This window comes from Leopardus geoffroyi, chromosome D3, assembly GCF_018350155.1.
Source record: "Leopardus geoffroyi isolate Oge1 chromosome D3, O.geoffroyi_Oge1_pat1.0, whole genome shotgun sequence".
Taxonomy (NCBI): Eukaryota; Metazoa; Chordata; class Mammalia; order Carnivora; family Felidae; genus Leopardus; species Leopardus geoffroyi.
The window spans coordinates 38615165-38638040 of NC_059339.1; the positions used below are offsets into that span (position 1 = coordinate 38615165).

Genomic DNA, 22876 nt, shown 5'->3' on the forward strand with positions numbered 1-22876 from the left:
TGAGTTTTTACCAGGTTTTTGTCTTGTGTGACAGTTTTGTGTTGCTGTCCATAGTTTGGCACAAATGTGCTTCCTTCAACAACACATGGCAGCTGGAATAATACTTAGAAAGTGATTCATGGCTAGGGTGCCTGGGTGGCTCAGTTGGGTAAGCCTCTGACTTCGACTCAGGTCATGATCTCGTGGTTCACGAGTTTAAGCCCCGCATGGGGCTCTGTGCTGACAGCTCAGAGCCTGGAGCCTGCTTCCGATTCTGTCTCCCTCTCTCTTTGCTCCTCCCCCACTTACTCTCTCTCTCTCTCTCTCTCAAAAATAAGTAAACATTTAAAAAAATTAAAAAAAGAAAGTGACGCATGGCCAAGTCTCTGCTTCTAATTCCACCTGGAGATTAGTGGTTTTATAGAAAACGTATCTCTGTATATAAAAACAGTAAGTTTCTAGCATGTGTGTACAACTTTAATAAGCAAAAACATAAAATTAAAATAGTAAAAATAGAGTAAAAACAAGTAAAAATAACGAAGTTACAAGTGCCTGGGCTCCCCTTCCTACTTACATTTTTGGCCACCGCCCACCACAGTCCCCGCTCTCTCTTCCCTTTCCCTGTAGCCCAATGTGGCTGGTTGGGTTACCACCTGAATCCTCTGATTTAGAGGATTGTATTTTGCTAATGGAATACTTTATAAACAGTTGGTAGAGGAAGTCAAAATTGTGTCAGTTGTGCTATATTATGTATGTTACTGGTGAAGAAGAAAAGCACTCACCTGGTAGGTAAACCCAGACTGAAGTCCATCCGAGTAGCACCTGGCAAGTGTTTTAAACTTGCCAGGTCTCAAGTTTTTGTCACCATCTCTAAAATGGGGGTAAGGCTGTTTGCAAAGAAAGAGTGAATGAGACGTGCGGAAGTGTTCTTCTTTCAGGTGTGATAATAATTACATTCATGATTATTCTTATAGGCTTTTGTGAGCTGGCCTATGACGTTAATTAACCATTCTGTATTTTCTAATAGTTGCCTGTTTTTCAAATCTCTAACGTGGAGCTAAACCTTGGGAATAAAGCGTTTATTGGGGCCATTTCGGGTTGAACTCAGATACTGAAATATTCACGTTAACACTGAAGCTTTTCTTACTGCTTTGTTCCATTTATCCTTTCTCCTTTAAAGAATCTCTGTAAACTCTTTGTGTATTCCATAAGTCAGTGTCGAAGGAACTTTCGTAGAATCACACCTTTTTTCCCAGGCTCTCATCCACTTTGTTCAGTGATGTGTACCCAAGGGAACACATTTGTTGTGTACGTGGTTTTCCTCATGGCCTTTGGTGTGATAATGATTGTTGACAAGCAAAAGACAATTGTGAAACAAATGTACTAATAGCATACTGTCTCTTCCTCCCTGCCCGAAAGTGATGTTAGTATGTGTTGTCTCTCACTCTTTGGGGTCCTGCCAATTACCGTATGTTTCCTGTGCTGTTGAGCGGGGTGCCGTGGCTGCATGTTGGAACACAAGTGGCTTTTTGCAAGTTTGCATCCTATGTACAACAGCCTAACTGACCCATTGGGAAATTGCGTCTCATAGGAGCTTTCTCTCATCAGTATGAGGAAATATAAAATATCTTAGTGAAGATACCTTAACAAAATGGTTTAGCTTTTATGAAAGGATTTCAGAATATTTTCTTACGTTTACATTTTAAACTTCCTAAACTATGAAGCTGGTTACATTTTTCCCACGATCAGCTACTGTGTATTAAAAAGCATCATTTGTAAGTTTAAATAAGTTATATACACCTACAACCTAAACTAATGAGTACCAGACTTTAAAAATGTCACTGAATTAAGCATCTTTCACTAAGACATTTCAGCAGGGCTGAAAGGCTGTGTCTTCTACCTTTTATGTTTGCATGTCTTACATCTGCATGGATTTCATTAGCAGCATTTGTCTTGTCTTCCCAAAATATCCGAGATGAAGGAGTGTATGCATATCACGGTAATCTTTTTAACGTGCGGTAGAAATTAAATCGTTTCTGCACTCCAGCTGAACAGAGTTGCCGTCCAGATTCTATAATCTCTCCAAATTTTATAATCCCACGAAGATAGTTAATTTCCATTATCCGCCATGGGACTTTTGATACAGTAGGAGTGATGGACTCTTGTAACCATTGCTAACGACTAATTAAAGCACCCAATTCGGTGCTCCTTGTTGAATGGCACTTCCCAAGATGCGTTCAGAGTCAAGTGTATGAGAGCGGTTGTCCGCTGCAGATACCGCTCTTAGCTGTGGGACTCACCACCGGCGCCTGGTGCTGGAGCCAGCCAGTTACTCTGTGGGGTAACGGGCTCGCAGCAGCCCAGCCTCCCGCCCCTCCGCTGCCGCCACGCTCGCGCTTGTCCTCACCGCAGAGCCTGAGACTCACTCTGGTGGCTTCGCGACATGAGCGTTTAAGTCATTTTAAAACACTGGTATAGAAGACACACAAAGCTGTGTCTCGGAGAGCGCTTAGGTGCGGGTGCCCGCAGCGCTGACTGGAGTTTTCAGACAGACGTGGGGAGGGGTACTTTTCGCCATAACGGGGCAATCGGTGGTGCTCTTCAGCCTTCTGACTTAACTATTTCAGACTTTTTTTCTTCGGTTGTATTTGCTTTTAGCGTCAGTGAATGAAAACCATGAAATATACATGAAGGATTCTGTGTCTGCTGCAGAGGTTGGTACTGGCCAGTACGCCACAACAAAGGGCATCTCTCAGACCAACTTGATCACCACTGTGACTCCGGAGAAAAAGGCCGAGGAGGAACGGGACGAGGAAGAGGAGAGACGGAAGAAGGCAGAGGAAGCCACGCCGGTGGCCGCAGTACGGCACGAGGGAAAGGTACATCTCCCAAGCTCCCTCCGAGAGCTTGCTTAGACTTTCACGAGCTACTTAATAATTCTGAGGCTAGAAACCAGGAATGTGTTAATCAGTCAGACTTAGGGTAGTTCCAATTCCAGCAGTAGTCACGTTCATAGGGTCAATTTCTAAATTATGGTTTCCTCTGTCAACATTTGTCTTCTGGAAGATTTCCTTCTTAACGTTTTGAAAATTTTTATTTGAACTGATATGCTATGTAAGACTTTCAACAGCCGTCCTGTCTGTGTATCTTAAAAATACATTTAGGGCCATATGACACTTTTCTGTTTGGGCTTACGTTTCAGAACTGTCACTAAAATTATTTTCTTTGTTTCTGGCCCCATTCTCCTACCCAAGTACTGTATATTCTTCTAGATATACAGTAATCACATTGCCATTCTTCTGAGCGCAAGTTACTGAGTGACCGTAGCCTCTGTATTTATACACCATTTCCCCTCTTACCTTGTGACCATAATCATCAGAGCAGCGAGCAGACCTGTTTTGAAAAGAGCTATTAAGGCAGAACTTTGCAAGGGAAGATGAAAGGTGAATTTGGCAGCAATTTCTCCAAGGTGTTCTATTCATCAGATTTTTAAACTTCATTTCACCCAGTATTTCTTACGGTATGTTTATTTTTGGTCATCTGGCATTATAAAGCAACTTTTTAGAAAAATAAAAGTCAGGAGACCTGTAGACAATCTGCTTCTGGTTCAGGATCCTGTAGGTAGCAGAGCAGCTCTCTGAAAGTAGAAGAAAAAGAAGCTATATTGGGAGGCTTGTGGGTAATGATGATGGTAAAACAGAGTGGCTCCTGGAATGTACAGAGTGAAAAGAAATAGAATAAAAATGTTGTGCAACTCACAAGAATAAAAATGTTGTGCAACTCACAGGTATGCTAAAACTTGCCCAGATGTGACTCAAAAGTGTTCGTTTGAACTGGGGGTCTTCAAATATAGATTTCTGTCGCTGGGACTCACCTGGGTCTCTAAAGAAAAATGCTTCTTTGGACAAGAGTTACACAGGGGTGGGTAGATCCACAACATATTGTAGTTATGTCAGATATTCCACGTGAAACCCTATCCATTTTTTTCAAGGTAAGATCATTTATTTACCAAACACAAAGATAAAAACGGGATAGGAGATGACAGTAAGGATATTGGATCACTCTTGCTGTTAAAACAGGCATGCTTTGTTCTGAGTTTTGTTTCTACACTCTTACCCTCCAATTAAGTCAAGGCAGCTTGTAAATAGGACGTGAGAAAAAGGTAGTATGCCTGAAAAGCAAACGATTTCCGTGATTTCCCGAAATCACCCACAGCAGCCGACAATTCTCGTGGATGTATAACCGTGATTAAGTGGCACATTAAAGGAAATGACTTTTAATTTGCTCCCAAAATAGACCCAGGCCGTGTCTCTTTATCGAATTTGAAAAGACCACCAATTTGTTTATATAAAATATAGCACTGAACTATCCTCCCTCTTGCCATTTATGCTAAGGGGAAACAAAAAGACAAAAGATTGTGACTCTCCTAGTCTGAATCTCTGAGAAGCCAGCACTTTGACCCAAATGCCTTCAGAAAGGCAGTGGCCCCAACCTTGTGCTTAGGTAGGCAGATGGCAGTCTTCATTTTCCACAGTGCAAAGCTGTCCTTGAAAAACCACTTAAATAAGTGGCACGGAAAATTAAACCTTCATTTTATTCTTCTCCCTCCTCAAAAAGTAACAAAGAGGGAACTCATTGTTTAACCAAAATGAAAGTATATTACTGAAAATAGTTCTTAAAAGGCTGGTCCCCTAGATTGCTTTGAGAGGAGGGATGTTTCCCAGGCTAATGATCACCCCAGGTGCCTGGGCAGCTGTCCGCCACCAGGGGAACAATGGTCTGCAGGCAGAAGTCAGCTTGTATCTTTTATACATTGTTCTCGCTTGAATGAGATATGTGCAGGGTCATGTTTATTTCAAACACAGCGCTTCACGTCAGATGGGAGTTTTGAGAAAAGACCTACTTGTCTAACACCTAAAAGGAGACGCTAATAGATCCGTGATACAATTTTATTTGTGCACGTTCTTACCCTCTTTTTATTTACCAAGTCAGGATTAGGATTTACAAGCCAGGGTGACTAATTTCCATGCTCTCAAGTCTCTAGGCAAAACACACGTGTACATGCAGACACACGTGCACACTCACACAGAGTGTCACAGAGAGCAGTAGAAGTCTAGCTTCAGGCTCTGCGTGACCTTGAATTGAACTCCTGGGGCCCAGCAGCTTCTGAGCTGTGCCAGGTCCTATATGGAGCTTGCTGGCTTCCCTCCACGCACACCCACCCCCACCCGGCTCAGCAGCCTTCCGCCACCTGCAGAGGAAGCCGGCTGTGGTCCTAGAGGCTGCTGGGGCCAAAGAGAGTGGAAAGGGCCTCTCTTTGCCCTGCAGAAGCCTGAACTCCCCGGGGACACTTTTGTGGGGATGCCTGCCTTTATCATTCATTCTGTTAAGGACTCAAACCAGGGGAGTTACATCTAGTGATCACTCGCTTAAGAACAACCTGAAGGCTGGGACATTGTACCTTTCTGTTATTTATGGACCACAAATAATACAAAGGGAAAGGCTGATGGGCCACATCACATGAAAACACATTGTTTTTGCTAGTTACCTTATTGAAGCCCTCCTTTGAGTTTTAAGTTCTGTTTACATCCTGGAGAAAGGAGCCCAAATAGAAGTTTTCAAAGGAACCTCAATTCTGCATGGAGCATGAGCTCCTTAAAATGCTAATTGTTGAGCTCCCTGAGTGGCACTACTGATCAGATGGGAGTGGGGCCAGAAACTTCTTGATTTGGAAACCCACCTGTTTGGGATGGAATTGACTCAGTGAGGAAAGGTAACGCTAAAGATTTTTTTCTTTAATCAAACCTTGGATTCATTTTCATTTCTTAATTCAACCAAACTTTTAGTAACAGATCTATTAGCTGGAGATCAGGAGACGTTATTGAAAGTCTTGATTTTAAGTTATCTGAGAGTTATGTTTGCTTTCAAAACCCTAAAGCTTTCTAGAATTGTTGGTCTAAACAGACTTTGTGGATGGTGTGAAACATGTAGACTTTGAGATTACCCACCAATATCTTCGGTGCTGACTTAAAAAAAAAAAAAAAAAAACGCAGCCTGTAATCGACAGTCTGATGGGGGAACAGTAGCCATTCGTGGTATCTTTGGCATGTGGCTTGAATACTTTAAATACATGAACAACCATAGTGCTAAAATTCTTGTTTTACAATTTTATATTGATACCCATAAGAAAAGTAACTAATTGCAGTTTTCTTTTTGTCCTTTTGCACCTCTGTTTGCTGCTTTCTGTCTCTCTCTGTCTCTTTCACATCAGTCACCTGGGCTTGGCACTGACTCATGCCTTCCGTCCCCCCCATCAGCCCATCGTCCCCCTGCACCCCCCCCAGAGCTCCGTAGGAGGTGTAAGGAGAATGACCGCCAACCCCCGGGTGTCGAGCCGGCCCAAGGCGCCGTGCCCGTGCGCGGAGAGCCCGCCCTGGACTCTGACCACAAAGGGAGGCCGTCCTTAGGGGACCAAGATGTGGCTTTTAGCTACAAACAGCAAACCGGCAAAGGGACCACCCTGTTTTCCTTCTCCTTGCAGCTCCCAGAGTCGTTCCCTTCTCTTCTAGATGACGATGGGTACCTCTCTTTCCCCAACCTGTCGGAAACCAACCTCCTCCCCCAAAGCCTGCAGCATTACCTCCCGATTCGCTCGCCCTCCCTTGTGCCCTGTTTCCTCTTCATTTTTTTCTTTCTGCTCTCCGCCTCCTTCTCAGTGCCATATGCCCTCACTCTCTCCTTCCCTCTGGCTATGTGCCTCTGCTACCTGGAGCCCAAGGCGGCCTCCTTGAGTGCCTCACTAGACAATGACCCGAGTGACAGTTCAGAGGAAGAGGTGTGTACCTCGGCACAGAGCACACTTCCCTGTCGTGGTCGGGGCTTCGGGCCGAAACAGTGTTAGGCGCCTACCGCACTAGCGGCCCTACTTTCAGAGCCTCATTTATTGTCTGTGCCGACACGTGAGAGGTTTTTGTGTGTCGGGGCGTGCGACCCGGCCCCAGGGTTAGGCACAACGCCATGTGGATGGAGCAGCCTGCACCCAGCCCGGATTCGTTCCGCTACCCGCTGACTTCTCCGGATGCTGAAGGACTCAGACGTCCGTTTCAAATAACCTGTCAGCCATGTTAAAAAATCAGGGTTAGGTTCAAGTTCTGGTCAGTTCTCGTGTCGTAAAGGAAACGACCCAGGAGACCGAGAGATAAGTTTAACCCAGGTTTACGGAGCGTTACCAGAATGCGTCCTGGGATAATCACACATAGTGGTGATACCAGGAGGTACGTGATACTCAAGGTGAATCTGGGTGGGTGGCTTCCCCAAACTGGCAGTGCCTCTCCTCCCTGGGGATTCTGAAGTGTCCCCACTCTGCCCTTCGGTTGTCATTGCCAGGCTGTCACTGTGACTCACGGAGGTGAGCCAGACCCCAAGGGTGTGTTGGGCCACAGAAAATGCTTGGGTAGCTTCAAAGGCCCACGTGACCTCCGTGGCCGGTAGGAACGCAAAGAGGGCCGGAAGTAACTGCGGTTTTCACACTTAGGAAGAGATTCCTTTAAGATGTCCGCATGCCGTAAAAATGGGCTGAAACTTCGTCAGCACTAACAGTGCCAATGGATAGATTGGGTAGCAGCGATTCTTTCAACCCCAGCAGAGGCCAAAAGATCCACACACACCGGACAGTCCGGGAAGGTCAGGGAGGCTGGATAGGCCCCTGTGGCTCTCAGCCCGGCGTGTGCTCAGTGGAGAAAGGACGGGGCCTGCAGCCTCTGTCTGAGAAAACATGCCGCCTGTCTGTCTCCTGTCCCTTACCCGAGCCAGTGGGTGAGTTGACATGGCAGCCATTAGCTTTGCCTCTTAACTGCTCTCCTGTCAAACGACTCCACAGCTGTATGAACAGCCCAGCAGTTCCCTTCAAACAGAGCGCAGGGGAAAAGAACAGAAGTTGCCAACAGAGGGCCTGGCTGCCACCCACCCCCCTGCCCACACCTTCCCCAGGCCCCTCCAGCTCTTCTGTTCTCACAAAGCAAGCCTTTTTGTGGCAGGAGACAAGCCCAGCACTCCCAGCATTAAAAAAAAAAAAAAAAAAAAAAAAAAAAAAAAAGTCACAAAGTCAAAGCAACACTAAAAAAAAAAAATCTGTTCAGTTTTCAGCTCAGCTAGAAATCATAATTTGAGGTACACCTGTGAGTATATAGAATTGCGAGGTGTGTATCTATATTTAGTGATATTATGACCATTTCTTAGCAGCAGAAGGGAAAAAATGGAAATGGCCTCATAGATGTTTAAATAAAAGTTTGGCCTTTTCAACCATTTTCATGGTTCTTAGGTCGTATGGCTCCAAATCTATTTAATACAGAATTAAATTTTCAGGCATGGAAAATATTTTAAGAGAATGAATCCTAGCTTTCAATAGCGCTATTTCTCATAGTGGCAATATTATCAAATAATGGAGGACTAGAACAGACAACATTGAGAACGCAAGATTATCTCCAAAGACTGTAATATTAGCTGGATTCCAACCTGGACATATATTTTTCCTTTAGCAATGGAGTTAGTCGTCAAGCTAACACAAAACAAAAAAGATGGCCATTTTGTGCTTTTCTGAATTCTCAAGAACTGAACTTTCCCGTAGCAAACCACACAGATCTTGTGCCTAATCCAGGGTGTACATCTTGTTGTAATCAGTGCATGAAAATTAATGTTAAATTTGGGCATGTCTGCATTACATCAGCAAAACAAATCACAGCAGTTTCCCCGGCGCAAACCAGTGACCACGTGACTGGAGCCTTCCAGCAGATAACTGTCCCTGTTCTTGCAAATCTCTGAGACTGCGAGCCAGCTCTGGCTGGTGCGGTCCTTGTAGCCCTCCTCTCCGGCCTGGGTCAACCATTACAGCCCTCCTGACACAAGACTTCGCGTGTGGCCATCTGTTCAATGTCGTCTCTTAACCCTAAGTGTTAAGAGCTGTGCCCTCCGGGTCGGGCTGAGCCGGAGGGCTCCTATGTAGGTCATTCCATTTAAGAAGAAGAAAAAAAAAATTTTGTTTACATGGCCTGTTTTAGTCGCTAGGCCTCAAGCACTTTGGCAACTAAACGATGATTTCATGTAGCATACGCTTCAGCTATGTCACGTTCATTTTGCAAAATCACTAATGACTATAATTCTTTTCAAACATTTTATCATCCCTGCTTCAAGTTTTCACGTCTTGCAGTGTGGCTTAATTAGTTCCAGCCTTTCTCAAGAGTGAAACCCAGTGGAGAAAGGCATAATCATTTCAACTATAACGCTTGTTGACCAATCATTTTTTTCTTTTGTACCTTCAAGAATGGTCACAGAAGAAAGGGAACAGAATATTAAATCATCGGTCAAGAAACATGAGCTGAATTGAGCTCACTATACTGTAGATTGTAATTATGTGTTAATTTGTGAGGAATTTTTTTCATAATATAAAAAAGATTCAAATTTGGAGGAAAAAATTAATAGATCAGCTGATTTTTAACATTTTAAGTTATGTAAACAGAATTATATGATAGTTTGCAATATGTTATACATTTCATAGTTTTGTTCAGTCATATAAAGAACGGTTGCTGTAAAAGCTGCTTTATTCAGCCTTCTTTTATGGACTATTTATTGATCATGCGCTGTATTTGTTGAATAACCAATTACGTGCTCAGTAGGAATTTAAGGGACTTTAGATATGGCCTAAGCTATTTTTTTTTTTTTTGGTATAGCTAGAAAAAATAGCAGTAATAATTATGTAGTATTATAATGTAACTAACATTATATTAATATCATTACAATTAGCATAGGCACTTTTATGTCTGTGTATGTCAGACATTATATAAGGCACTTAGTCTCCATTACCTGATACAGTTAGGGCTGTTACTTTCTCCACTTTACCGGAAGGAAATCGGGATTAAAATGTGAAACATGCCCAGTGTGTCACAAATTTAAATGGCAAGGATTTGAGCCTATGTCAGTCTGACATCAGAGCCCCCGCTCTTGACCATGACTGTAGTCTAAAGCCAAGATGCTTTAGTAAATTTTAAAGCCACGAGGGAAAGTATGTAGGAGGAGAAATACTTTCAAGCCCTTTGGAAGCGTTTCACAAAACTGGGCAGCGCAGGAAGCACAGGTCATGCTTATTTGTCCTTGAAAGCCTAAGGTTTCTTTGAGCTACTCTGTGCACTTGTACAATAACCCGTGTCTCTCCCCCTAAGTCAAATCGGCCTTTCCTTAGACTGGCAGTTGGTGATGCCATGCTACTGCCATAGCAGTGATCCCCCTTAAGAGAAGACCAGTAGTCCCCCCCCCCCCCCCGCACCAGGTGTTGCCAAGGCAGCCAGGTCATGAAAAGGTGTCTGCACACATTCTTTACCAAACTCCTGGAAACTGTGTTCCACTGAAGTCATGGTAGCTGGCCGCCTCAGGCGCACATGCCAAACATGAATTTTTAACGTATTTTCTTTTAGGAATATATACAACGAAAGCTTGGGATAGTGCCAAGAAGCCAGCCTAGCCAGAGTCAGGTTGGTGTGAACATCGCACTGCCCCTGTCGTCTTTCTTGCCAGTCCTTATTGTCAGGATTGAAAGATTACTTGAAGAGGCAGGTTCACAGGTGTACAGCCCCCAGTTTTGATTTTTGTTTTCAAAATATTAATCGTTCATCTTTGCTGCAGGGAATTTTATTAATGATCAGTTGACATTCGTGGAGGGAAAGTCAGCTGATATTGTATTATGGCATTTAGGCGTCCCATTTTCAATGGCGATGGTTCTATACTCCAGAGAAAATAGTTTGTTTTCGATCATAAACCTCTATGAAGCAGCTTCAAAACTGATCCTGAAATTGCTATTCTCATTCTCCCTTAAAAACTTAGGCTCTGTCAAATGCTGTGCTTTGTTTTATTTGTTTACAAGTAGATGTCTCTCTTTCTCTGTTTTTTTTTTTAATTATTATAATTTGCTTCATTTGAATGGTTGTTTTGGAAAGAGATGTTTACATATCTCGATACACATCTTTATATTGGAGGGTGGGGCAAAATAAACACCCCATTTAGTCTATAAAAAAAAAAGCGAACGCTGCTACTTGAAAATTGAGTTCTATTTTTCACATATAAAACATATGCCTGTGAGTCACTGGCATGTGCTTTTTATAATTAATAGGTAATGCAGACAGCCTGATGGCCATAAGTGGGTGTACATTACCAACATGATATAAATGAGGGGCTGAAAGTCCAGTGACTGTTATAGTAGCTTTTTATTTAAATTTACATCGTAATTTATCATTGAAATGTGACCCATTACAAGAATAGAAAAATATATATAAACGTCAATTTTATTTGCATTAAACATTTTTAAGAGATCTTTCTCGGGGGTTTAGTTGAAAGGGGGGGAAAGAATGACAATTTGGTTTTCCTGAGACATGAAACCAGACAAGTCAGCTCGGCTAATGCAGTTCCTGCGGCTCCCGCAGGCTGTGCGCCTCTGGTCTTCCTCTGAGTGGCTCTGCTGAGAAAACCTAGCTCTGGCCTTTCTTTTGCTTTTGCTTGAACCTGCATCCTTGTGGGAAGGTAGTAGGATACTGATCACGTAGAAAGAGAGTGAACTGTTTGACCCGTGCCATACCTTATTTGACCAAACGGGTTTGTTTTCTATTCCTGCCTTCCTCCCGGACCCTGGTCACTTCTGTGATCAATAGACCGACAGTGAGCGCACGGACACCGCGGCCGATGGGGAAACCACCGCCACTGAGGTTGGTATCATCACTGCAGGTGTCTGATAGTCGCCTAACAAAAGTGCCTTGTGAAGGGGTCTCTGCATTCGGGAACTCGGCATATTAGCTTTTTGAGTGGAGCTAAGTTCTAACTTGGAAAGTAGGAGTTAAATACACTCTACTGCCTAGACCAGTGGTACTCAGACTCTGGCCTGCATCGGGATAGTCCTCTGCAGGGCCCCATCTTCACATTTCTCAGTCAAGGAGAAGGTCTAGGGTGGGACTCGAGAATTTGCATTTCAGACAAGTTCCCGGGGATGTTGACTCTGCCCATTTTAGAATCACATTTTGAGAACCCTTGGATAAACCAATAATACTTAAAAAAAAAAAAAAATATATATATATATATATATATATATATATATATATATATATATATTCCCCTGTCCCAAATGAGAGGCTGTTTATGTGTGATAGCCATGATGAGGGAGGAGGAGAGTTCACAATTAATTAGCTTATTTACTAGCTACAGACCTATTTTTGAAATCCCTTAAATCCCAGATGGTCAAATAATAATTATTAAAATACGCAGTTTTGTAGATTGGATGGATACAACCTAGGTCCCTTAAAAGAAATGGATTCTCAAAGAAAAAATTGGCAAATTACTGTTTGTATTTGATTTAAAAAAAAAAAAGTGATCACATCAAACAGTGATAGGAAGGTACTGTGCTATCATTTATCCATTATAAATTCTTTAGGATACATTTAATATGTGCACTTGTGTTTTTTTAATTTTCTCTACCAGTAATGAAAATTTCCATAAAAACAGTATCTATGGTAATGGAAGCCAAGACATTCCTTTCCTAAAGTGCTAGCAGATTTTTTTTTTTTTTTTTTTACTTTGTGATATGTTCACTCTGTTTTTTTTTTGTTCGTTTGTTTGTTTTTGTTTTTTTTCCCATTATCCAGGTAGAATGGTCTTTTCTAGTTAGATATTCAGGAACTAAAAATGTGAATAGCATCTGTATAGTACTTAATTGAAAATATCTTCAGAAAAACTTTTTAAAAAGGAGTTTTGTTAAATTGCATCTTTGGGAAATGCCAGAGTTCAATTCAAAGTTTGGAAATCATAATTTTTTAAGTTAAAAAAACAGCACTGGCATTGAAAAAAAAAATCATCATCATCACCATATTGTAGGGGCACCTAGCTGGTAAAGCATGTGACTCTTGATCTTGAGGTCATGAGTTCGAGCCCTGCTTAGTCATAGAGCCTGCTTAAAAAAAAAATTTTTTTTAAATAATACTGTAAAACCACTATCCAGATTCTTTTAAGCAATCACATATAAATTTATTACAAGTTAATAATTTTCAGTGCTGAATATAGCAAAATTACATCTTGATTTTATAAGAATTATTAGTTACATGTTAATACATTCAGTAAACTTCACTGTAATCTTAATGTGTGCCCTAAATGGAAAATATTTTGATAATACTCTTTTATAGCAGTTTTGTAGGTTGTTAGGTAATAAATATTTCAAGCATGCAAACCCTTGCCTGCGCCATAGGTGACTGTGAAGCATAAAGATAAAATAAAGATCTGTGAATGCAGGATACCCTCAAGAATTAGTGTGTTGCCAGCACCGTGTTGGTTACCTGTGCACTCTCACGCTTTTTAAACACTTTCCCCTCCCTCCTCTCCGGAGCCAGGACAACAGAGAGCAGGCAATTTTATTTCCTTAGAAACAAAACTGCCAGGCAGGCAGTCTTGCCCCATTAGGAGCTAAGGAGATGGAGACCATGATGGACTGATTTGTGGCAGGGGTCTCCCTCTTCTCACCTGTAATTACACTGGGGACAACTCCCGTAGCACAGAGCCCAGGCCCTGGGTCAGGTGCCCCCCCCCCCCGCCCCGCCCGGGGAGAGACACAGGCTTACTACTGCCTGCCCTTGTGGTGAGGCCTAGTTACCGGCACTCAGACGCCAGTCCGAAGATTAAGCAGGTCCTTGAGATGAGAAATATAAGGATAATGAAGTGGCTTTTAGACAAATGTTGTATTTTTTAGGAACATTTTAAATGCTGGTAATGTTGATGGTAGGTGATTTTTTTTTTTTTTAACTTGTTGACTTCCACAGTATCAGTTTTCTCCCTTCCCAAATGTGTTTTTTAAGTACATGGGTTTAAGAAATTCAAGGTTCCAAGAAATTCTTTCTTATTGTGTTTTATTTTTTAGTATCATTTTTTATTTTTTTAATTTCAAAAAATTTTTTTATTTTTTTTTATTTTTTTTTAGGGTTCCAAGAAGCTCTTAAGTGTGGGGACCTCTATGTTAAAGTCTTTGAGCTTCTGTTCTCTGGCCTACAAGTTGGGGAAAATAATAGCTAACCCCATGGGATTATAAAGATTCATACATTCCCAGGGAGCTCTCATTACTGGGTGATCATAACCATCCTTGTGAATTTTAGTTGTAGTGTGGCTCCCCACCCTTCCTGAACCATTTCCTAGTGTTCATTAAGGATAACAGGGCAGGCCCTAGCTGTCAACCTCCCACTTATGTGTGTGTGCTGATCTCACTTAAAAGTCTCCGGGTTAAAGTGTCAAAGACCCACTAGGCAAGGAATCTTTTGCTCCTGTCTTCCATTACATGTGAGAACGTCGTGGCTTGCATATAAGAAATAACTCTCCGTATACGAGAACAAACTAGTGCCCCCTTCTAGCAAGTTGATATAGACCATAGTTCTGCAATCCTAGAGTCAATTACATGGTAAGACTTTATTTCCCACTCTTTCTTGATGCTGGCAGTCGGACCAGGAGGAAGATGCAGAGCTCAAGGCACAGGTAGAAAATTAAAAAGAAAACAAAAGCAAAAACCAGTGTGTGATAAGTCATTGTCTGTCTACGGTGTTCCAGTCTTCCAGCATGCTCCGTAGCCGGTTACCGTGTTGTCGGTGCAATGTGGAGGATGGCATTGGTTCTCGTGACTACCGTGTCCCTTACTTTTCCCTTTCTTCTCCACTTTTTTCAGAATAGTCTGATTAAGCGAATAAAGGGTGAAAATGTGTATGTCAAACATAGTAATCTTATGTTAGAGGTTGGTATTGGTATATACCAGTGCATGTTTGTGCGTGTTGACATTTCTTTTAGTGGCATACCCGTGGGCTCATACAATGATGCATGAACTGTGTGCTCTCACCTGTGAATAAGTGGGGATACCTTCTCAGCCTACTCTGATTCCTTCCTCTCTCCTAGATATAGATCCCTTGTTCTGTGTGTATTCATTTTAATTTTTTCTGGTTACATGTGAATTACACTCTACGGTTTGCCTTTCAAAAACGCTTTTGATTTTTATGCTTGTGTGAACTGGATTTTTTTTTTTTCTTCTCTTTTCCTTAGAAATATCACATTTTCACCAAAGTGCTTGTGGTAGTGTCATGAGCCCTGATCAGAATTCTTTTATTTTGACTACTAATGAGATTGACATTACTTAAAAACCACACACACACACACACACACACACGCAGATAGGAAGGCAAATGTAAAACGTTGACTGTTGGATTCTCTATGTTCTGAATATAGGAGCTAGATAAAACTCAAGATGACCTGATGAAACATCAAACCAATATTAGTGAGCTGAAAAGAACCTTTTTAGAAACCTCCACAGACACTGCCATCACAAACGAATGGGAGAAGAGGCTCTCCACCTCCCCAGTGAGACTAGCCGCCAGGCAGGAGGACGCGCCCATGATCGAACCGCTTGTACCCGAAGAGGTCGGTATTCAGGCGCTGCGTCGCCATTGTCTTCTGTTCACTCACTAGCCTTGCCTCTCTGCAGGGTGTGCGCCTGGGGACCCGAGTTGGCAGGCTTCTGAGTAGACAGTCTCACCACCTGTCTGTGTATACCCTGAACTGACATAGTCAGGGCTGCGAAAGTAAAAGGATGTGGTGGCTGAGGAGTGAGTAGTCGCGCCACAGGGTGCTTGGAGTGAACAGGGAGGCTCCGGGGAACCACGGTGCATGCAAATGGGTTTATTCTGACTGTAAACCTAGATTTCACAGCTGGGAGAAATTGAGATACTGTCTTAATGAACTGACGCTTTTTCTGAAAATGCTTTTTCTGCTGCACTAAGAAATGCCCCGAAACCTCACGAATGTTTCTCGTCAGTTGCGAGACGAGGTGTTACGGAGATTATCTAATGTTTGAACGCTCATCTGAAGTTGACAGAATCTCAGGACCTCTTTTACTCTGGGGATACCACACCAGGCTTCTACTGATGCAGTCGGTGTTCGACTGGATTTTGATTCTTAACTGATTTTTAAAAATATGCCTGATTGGTTATTTTAACTGATTTATAGTCAGTTTGCATTTGACTTTTAGTAGAGAGCATAGAGCCCACAATGTCTTTTCACATAACAGCCTTCCATATTGGAAAGCTGTCTTTAAATGTACAGCCAGACTGGGAGGATCCAGCCGACACTACGTCTCGGCCTCCTCCGTGGGACCCACACATGACAGTGGTGCCACTGTCAGCTGTTAGACGTCATCGTGCTTGTCTGTCAAAAGAAGTGGTTTTGTAAAACTACCTTTCTAGCATTGTATCGATTACCTTCTTTCTTCTCAAGACTCCTTGACTGTAAGAGACTTGTCCAGAAACCTGAGACAGAAGAAGATGAAAACTTAGGCCTTTAGGGGAGAAAAATTCTTTAAATGGTAGTCTGTATGCAACGCTCAGGTCCTTGCAGTGAGAAGAGGAATATCATTACACTCATTTTCATCATTTTCCAAGCTTCCCTTGAAAGCTGTTTATCAAAAGTGACCACAGTCACCATGTTCACGACAATTCCAATCCCAGCTAAAAAGTGACAAGGTATATGTCCATTTGAATTACATTGAAAAGGGCCCTTTTATGCAGAATAAATGAACTGTTGCCGGAGTATTCCTGTAGCATTACACATCAGTTTCATTCAGATTACTTGAGTAATCTATAGTGAGCTAGTAGTGGTGATTATATTCTAAGAATATTATGTATGTTTGCTATAAAATGGGAATGTTATTGCCAGTGGCTTCAACTTTCCAGTATTGAGTTAAGAGCAGAGAAGTAGCAAGGATGCGCCAAAGCAGCTCCTCGTTAACGCTGGAAAGTAGACAAGCCCATATACAGGGCCCAGCACACATAGGAAAGATAGAGGTGTGGTACGTGAGGGGTTCCAGGTACGTCTTCTGTCCTCGGATCTCTCCCTTTACAGCCTTTTATGATGCACCTAGGCTTCGTCCCTGCTACAGGTTCATTTCATTTAATCCAGCACCAACATGTAGACTGATCCCAGTCACTGGAATACTAAATGTTTCCAAATCCCAACCAAAATGCAATACCCGTTAGCACCAGTGCAGCATCAGTACATTTTTTAGTGTAGATGGTAGTTTTATAGGTATTTCAGCTTAGCGCGGCCGATCCTCCTTATTCACGGATTCTATATTTGCACATTTGCCTACTTGCTGAAATTCATCGTAACCCTAAAATCAGTGTTAATGGCACTTTCACAGCCCTCGGCAGACAGCCACAGAGTAGTGAAAACTTTGAGTCACTCACCGTGCGCATTCCCAGCGTGGGTTGAACAAGGCAGTGTTCGGCCTTCTTGTTTCCATTCTCATACTGTAAACAAATGTGCTTTTTACGGCCTATTTAGTGCTTCATTTTCGAGGGTGATTTTGCTGTGTAATATGACCCCCAAACCTAGTGCTGAAGTGCTAGCAGGTGTTCCTAAGCACAAGAAGGCTGTGATGTGCCTTTTTGGAAAATACACGTGTTAGAGAAGTTTCACTCAGGAATATGCTATAGTGCTGTTGACGGTGAGTTCAACGTCAATGGATCAGTAATAAGCATTAAATAACGAGTCTTGAAACAAAAGCACATATAAGACGAGGTTATATATGGAGCAGTCGATGACAGTATCGTGACCAGAGGCTCACAGAAGTCTTAACCGTGTATTTCCCACAAAATCAGTGGTTCACTAATTCACTGTTCATGGTGATTTCATTGAACATAATTACCGGAAATAACTAGAATCGGCTCTATTTGTGCGTTTGCTTGCTTTCTAGTCTACCCTTGCTACTCAGGTCTTGCATGGGCTTCGATTTGGGCCAAAAAAAACAACCATACACCATGACATCTATTTACAGATAGGGGAGAGTTCTCTTCATTCTCTGAATCTGACTTCAGTGACCCAGGCCTTGGGGGTAACTCTAAGTGCATATTAAAATTGCCCACAGGAAAATTTTAAAATACTGATGCCCAGGATCTATTAAATCAGAGTCTGGGGGCACCTGGTTGGCTCAGTTGGTGGAGCATCCTACTCTTGATCTCGAGGTCATGAGTTCAAACCCTGCTCGGGGCGTGGAGCCTACTTTAAAACAAAGGGAGGAGGGATCAGAGTCTGATTTAGTCTGAGCTGCACCCTTTATCATTTGAAACCTCTCCACAAAATTCTAACGGAAAGCCCGGTTTGAACAACCCTGGCCCAGGGAGAAATGAGGGTTGTGGCTCTACAGAAATCCCTAATCCCGTCAAAGTGAGTAACACCTCTGTACGTTTTGCACGCCAGTAAACGCCTTATTTCCCAATTATGATGTAGCGATGAATGTTTAAGTAGCGAAACAAAATGTTTGGGGTACACAGCTGTGACTCTATTCTGACCCATATTAAAAGTAAACATTTTGATTCTTTTTTTATGGGCATCTCTTCACTTGTCTTTAGCCGAACTAACTGAATTGGGGTTGACCGTATATATAGGATTTTATTTTAAGGTTTATCCCCTTCATGTTACCCTTTTCTCTCAGTGGACATACACAGTCCCGAACACAGATACTGTTGATATATTCAATTAAAGACAAAGACATTTTTGAAATTAGTTGATGTCAGATAACAGGATATGCTGAAAACCACTGTTTTCCTGCTATTATTGGGTTTTTTCAGGCTTTCATCTTAGGAAAACAATCTTTAGTTCAGTGACTATAATTAGAGGCCTAGCAGTGGTATCCTGAAAAGTACCTATAATTTTGACCTTTCCTTCCTGTTTCTTATTTCTCTATGAAAAAGAGGCTACAATTGAAAGTGAAACAAGCCAGAAATCCATATTTTATGATTCCACATAGTACATTTTGTCTTTTCCAATACCTTTCTCCAAAATGGGACAGGATAGGGACTTTTTTTCCCTTTGAAAAATCTCTTACTTGTTCCTCATCGAAAAAGGGGCAAAGGAGTACGATGCTATCAAAATCTGTCAGTAGGTCCTCCAGGAGAATATTCCAGATGCTCCCTTACAATCTCTTATAGGCAAACTTAAATGCAATACTGACAGATTGGTACAGACGTGGACATACTAAATAGCTCTCACTAAATTATATTGTTTACAACAATAGGATTTACTTTAAAAGTTCCGTTCTCCTAAAAACTTTGAGCTTTCTGTTACTATTTTTTATATTACTCTTACTAAATACCTTTCTCTCACTGCTGCATGGGGTAGTATAGCTATGCATAGAGATAGGCTCAGTGGCTAATACATTGCCCCTTGAATTATTCCTGTCTAATAGTAAAGAAAGGGACAAAAAGTAGGTGAAAGGAAAAAGCTAGTGGCTAACATAGCATATCTACTTGAACGTTTCTTAATGTTGTTATAGGTTAAAGAAAGCAAGATCTAAAGTACTTGCTTTTTACCGAGATCTTTTGAAGTGGACTATTTAAAGTCACTCACCATCTTACAGAAGTTCCAGTCAACTTTTGAGTTCACTTTGTTTATTCGTGGAATAGTCAAGAAAGCCATGTAGGTCTGACAGGGTTTGCTCAGAGTAGTCGCTGATGCGGTGACCCATGCGCATTATTTTGCCTGGGATTAAGCAGCACTTAAATGGGGAATACAGTCCAGGATTTGTCCGATGTAAGAGTGAGGATTTTTGTTCCTCAGTTAATTTTTTTTTTTAATCTTAATACTTCCTCTCACTCCTCGCTGGTGCAGTTTTGCAGAGGACTGACCTAGACACTGTTCAGATGCCAAGGAGCTCTTTCTATTGCTTGCGCGTGTTTTGTGTTTCTAGAACTAGAAAACGTGTGAGCCCTACGCTAGTGTTTCAGAAAAGAATCTGTTACTTTTTGGAAATAATTCTTAGACTTGGAGATGGTTTCAGACCGTTTTTCAGATTCATAAACAATGATTCGCTTCTTCAGAAAGAGATGAATATTATATGTACAACACAATCAAAGAACTCTCTTCCTAACTTGCCTTTTTTGGAAACTGTCTACTTCCTCTTCTCCAACCCAACCCCCTTTATTCAAACAGACCGAAGAAGAAAGAGAAATTTCTGAGAAAGTTATATTTTTGCAGCAAGAAAGCTCTCCATTCCTTGAGTCTCAGGTAAAAAACAAACATAAAGGGATTTCCCAGGAGGGAATTGCTCTTCAGATTTCAGTGTCATTAAAGTGTTTTTAGTTTTTATTTTCCTTTTTAAATTGACCTTAAAACTAAGGTAGGTGTATCATTTTTGCTTAGATTCTGGGGAGGGGACAAAGGAATTTTCTTGCCATTTTCGTTACCAGCCATCATTTCTTTATGGCTTTTGTGCCTAGGTGATTATATCTGTGTATGGCCAGTGAAGCATTATAATTCTGCTTTCTAATGATATTATTGGGGCTTCTTACTGTCTGCTTTACCCATAGAGTGATACTAATTTAGATGACCTTGACTGATTTTGAAAGTTCTGAACTTTTATTGGTTTTCCCACTAGCCGAGTATGATAAAGAAAATGCAGGAAGGAGACTCCGCGGTTACCTCTCGTCAAATCATTTTCCAGAAAACTGTCCCATCGACCCTAGAGGTTATTTTTCAATTCATTTCCTTTAATCCAGCACCAACATGTAGACTGATCTGTAATTGTTTTTTTCCTAAGGCACACACATTTCCAGATACAAGTTTTCAGAGTAAGGCAGACCAGAAAGTAGAAAACACTGTAGTTTAAAATGTAAACCAAGGCGCTCAGCTGCCCCTGGTGTGATTTTGCTTCCCTCTGTGATCTGTAAGACTAGTCAACTGCCCGGCCTCATCCTTGTAGCCTTCTCTCTTAATTTTCATTTCTTCTGTCGTATTGGAACTAAGACTAAGGAGAGTGGCAAAGAAACTATTCACACCATGAGCTTCAGTTGTAAATAAGATTGGACCACCATGACCTATTTATAAGAGGCTCCAACAATGCTCCCAACTATAGTCCCTTGACAACCGGCACACTCAGTATTTATTGGATAGTAAGTGCTATGGTAGATTTGATCTCCTATATATATAAGGAACTATAATTTACAAACATGAAAAATGATAATCACAGAAATTTGTGGAATGCTGGCAAGTTCTTTGTGAAAACAGCAGATACGACGCACAGTGTTCTAATTACCATGGAAAACTGTCTTTTTGTGTCCACACAAGCTAAATAACTTGTACAACACCTTCAGTAACGTCATTCAATTTTGAAATCTAAAATGATGAGACGCTTAGCATAAGGCCCGGTATATTCTTGCAAAAATTTACCACCAAGTTATGTTCCTATTTAAAGAAACCTGAAATTGCAAGTCTACGTGCAGACTGTATTCCAAGCTGAAGGTTAGAGTTTGTAAGTTTCAGATAAGAAGAGATTTGCAACCAGAATTATTAGATAATAACACCAGCCCTGTGCAGTCACATCACAATGTAGCTTTTGCCCTGGTTTCTTAAAGGATTCTTATTTTAGAAATGAGACCATCAGCATTTCTAATTTAGCTTTTATATTTCAAATATAGGGCACAGAGGATTGGGTTATTGTAGACAAAGTACCCACTGAGGTAGTTGATGGTGATTCGAAAAAGATTGTGACTTACAAGGTGGTGACCGTGAGCAGTAGAACCGGAGACATCCCAGCCGATCTGTTAAGATCTGGTGCCATTGAAATGCAGAGCTTCGAGGACTTGGCCCGGGAAATGCAATTGAAAGGAGAAAGCAAACAGAAAATATACACTCTAGGAAAATCCTACGACACCGTATCCGGCAAGATCGTAACCATGACTGGAAAGGCCAAGGAGGGGGAGAAGGCAGTACAGCCCTGCGGTCTGGAAGCCCTTCAGAAAGCGGACAGAGCATTGTCGGAGTCGGTGAAGATCATCCCGGTCACGGCCGATTACGAGGTCCTGGACGTCGCCCCTGATGAGAAATCCAGGAGAGGACCCGAGGTGCACACCCCCAAGCGGAAACTGTCCGAATCGCTGGCTCCCATCAAAGAAGCCGATTCCCGGCGGCCGAGCCCCGAAGAGGACGAGCTCCAGAGAGCCCCGGGGCCGGGCCGGGACGCAGCGCCCCACGCCGGCCCGGAGGGCGCGCGCCCGGGCAGGACGGAGCCAGCGCCGGAGGGCGAGGTCTTGAAAGTGGGGCTCTTTGGTCCCAGGAGGAAGAGCCTGTCCGAGTGGAGATACTCACAGGAACCGGCCTTCACCGTGGCCACTGCTCATTACGTTACCGAGTCCTCCTCATCTCGAGTTGTGGTAACCAGTGCCTTTCCCTTGGACCACCGTTTCAGATTCCAGCATGACGTTTTTTTTTTTGAGGCAGTGCCCTTCCACCCTAAACTTTTCTGTTCTCGCTGTTTGGCTTTTTGTTGAGAGCAGCCAACCCAAGCTTTTTAAGTTTTGTCATGGTTAGATCAACACTGCAGTCCAACGTAGGCGTTAAAACACTTGCCGTTTTATTTCCAGCTCCCCGATCCCGAGATGTGATAGTGCTGCTGTGGCTTGCAATGAAGGGAAAATGGTCTGCTTAAACCAGCACCGCCCATGTCCTAATAACTCTCTCTGCTTTACCAAACAAGAGCTCATGGTCACCTCAATTTGCTATTTTATTTCCCATCCTTTTCTGTTTCCCAACTTTGTCTGGTAGATTCCCTCCTCCCTCCTCCCCCCTTCCTCCCTTACAGTTTTGTCTAACCGGCTGTGAATGTGAATGTGCCCACCTATGTTCCTGTCTCTGTGCTTGACTGTCCGTTTCTTTGTTCACCCAGACTAAACAGTCTTCTGCCGAAAAGCTCATGGATGGCTCTGAAATCTTCAGTTTATTAGACTCTGCGAGAAAACCAACGGAATTCATAGGAGGGGTTACTTCTACTTCTCAAAGCTGGGTTCAGGTGGCC

At 42.4% G+C, this 22876-nt stretch overlaps 1 protein-coding gene across 41 annotated transcripts in view; it reads left to right on the forward strand.

Annotated features, from left to right (window-relative positions):
* Positions 1–22876, forward strand: part of EPB41L3 (erythrocyte membrane protein band 4.1 like 3) — a 233368-nt gene that overhangs the window by 204703 nt on the left and 5789 nt on the right. For 9 of the 41 annotated variants that reach the window (XM_045458840.1, XM_045458843.1, XM_045458831.1 and 6 more), the window contains 10 exons: positions 2638–2858; positions 6251–6814; positions 11673–11726; positions 14488–14523; positions 14711–14776; positions 15262–15453; positions 20017–20091; positions 20462–20551; positions 21501–22235; positions 22748–22870. In XM_045458840.1, coding sequence (XP_045314796.1) covers positions 2638–2858; positions 6251–6814; positions 11673–11726; positions 14488–14523; positions 14711–14776; positions 15262–15453; positions 20017–20091; positions 20462–20551; positions 21501–22235; positions 22748–22870 — 2156 coding nt within the window. The remainder of the gene's footprint in view (positions 1–2637; positions 2859–6250; positions 6815–11672; positions 11727–14487; positions 14524–14710; positions 14777–15261; positions 15454–20016; positions 20092–20461; positions 20552–21500; positions 22236–22747; positions 22871–22876) is intronic. The other 32 variants (XM_045458855.1, XM_045458858.1, XM_045458869.1 and 29 more) reach the window with 30 other exon arrangements.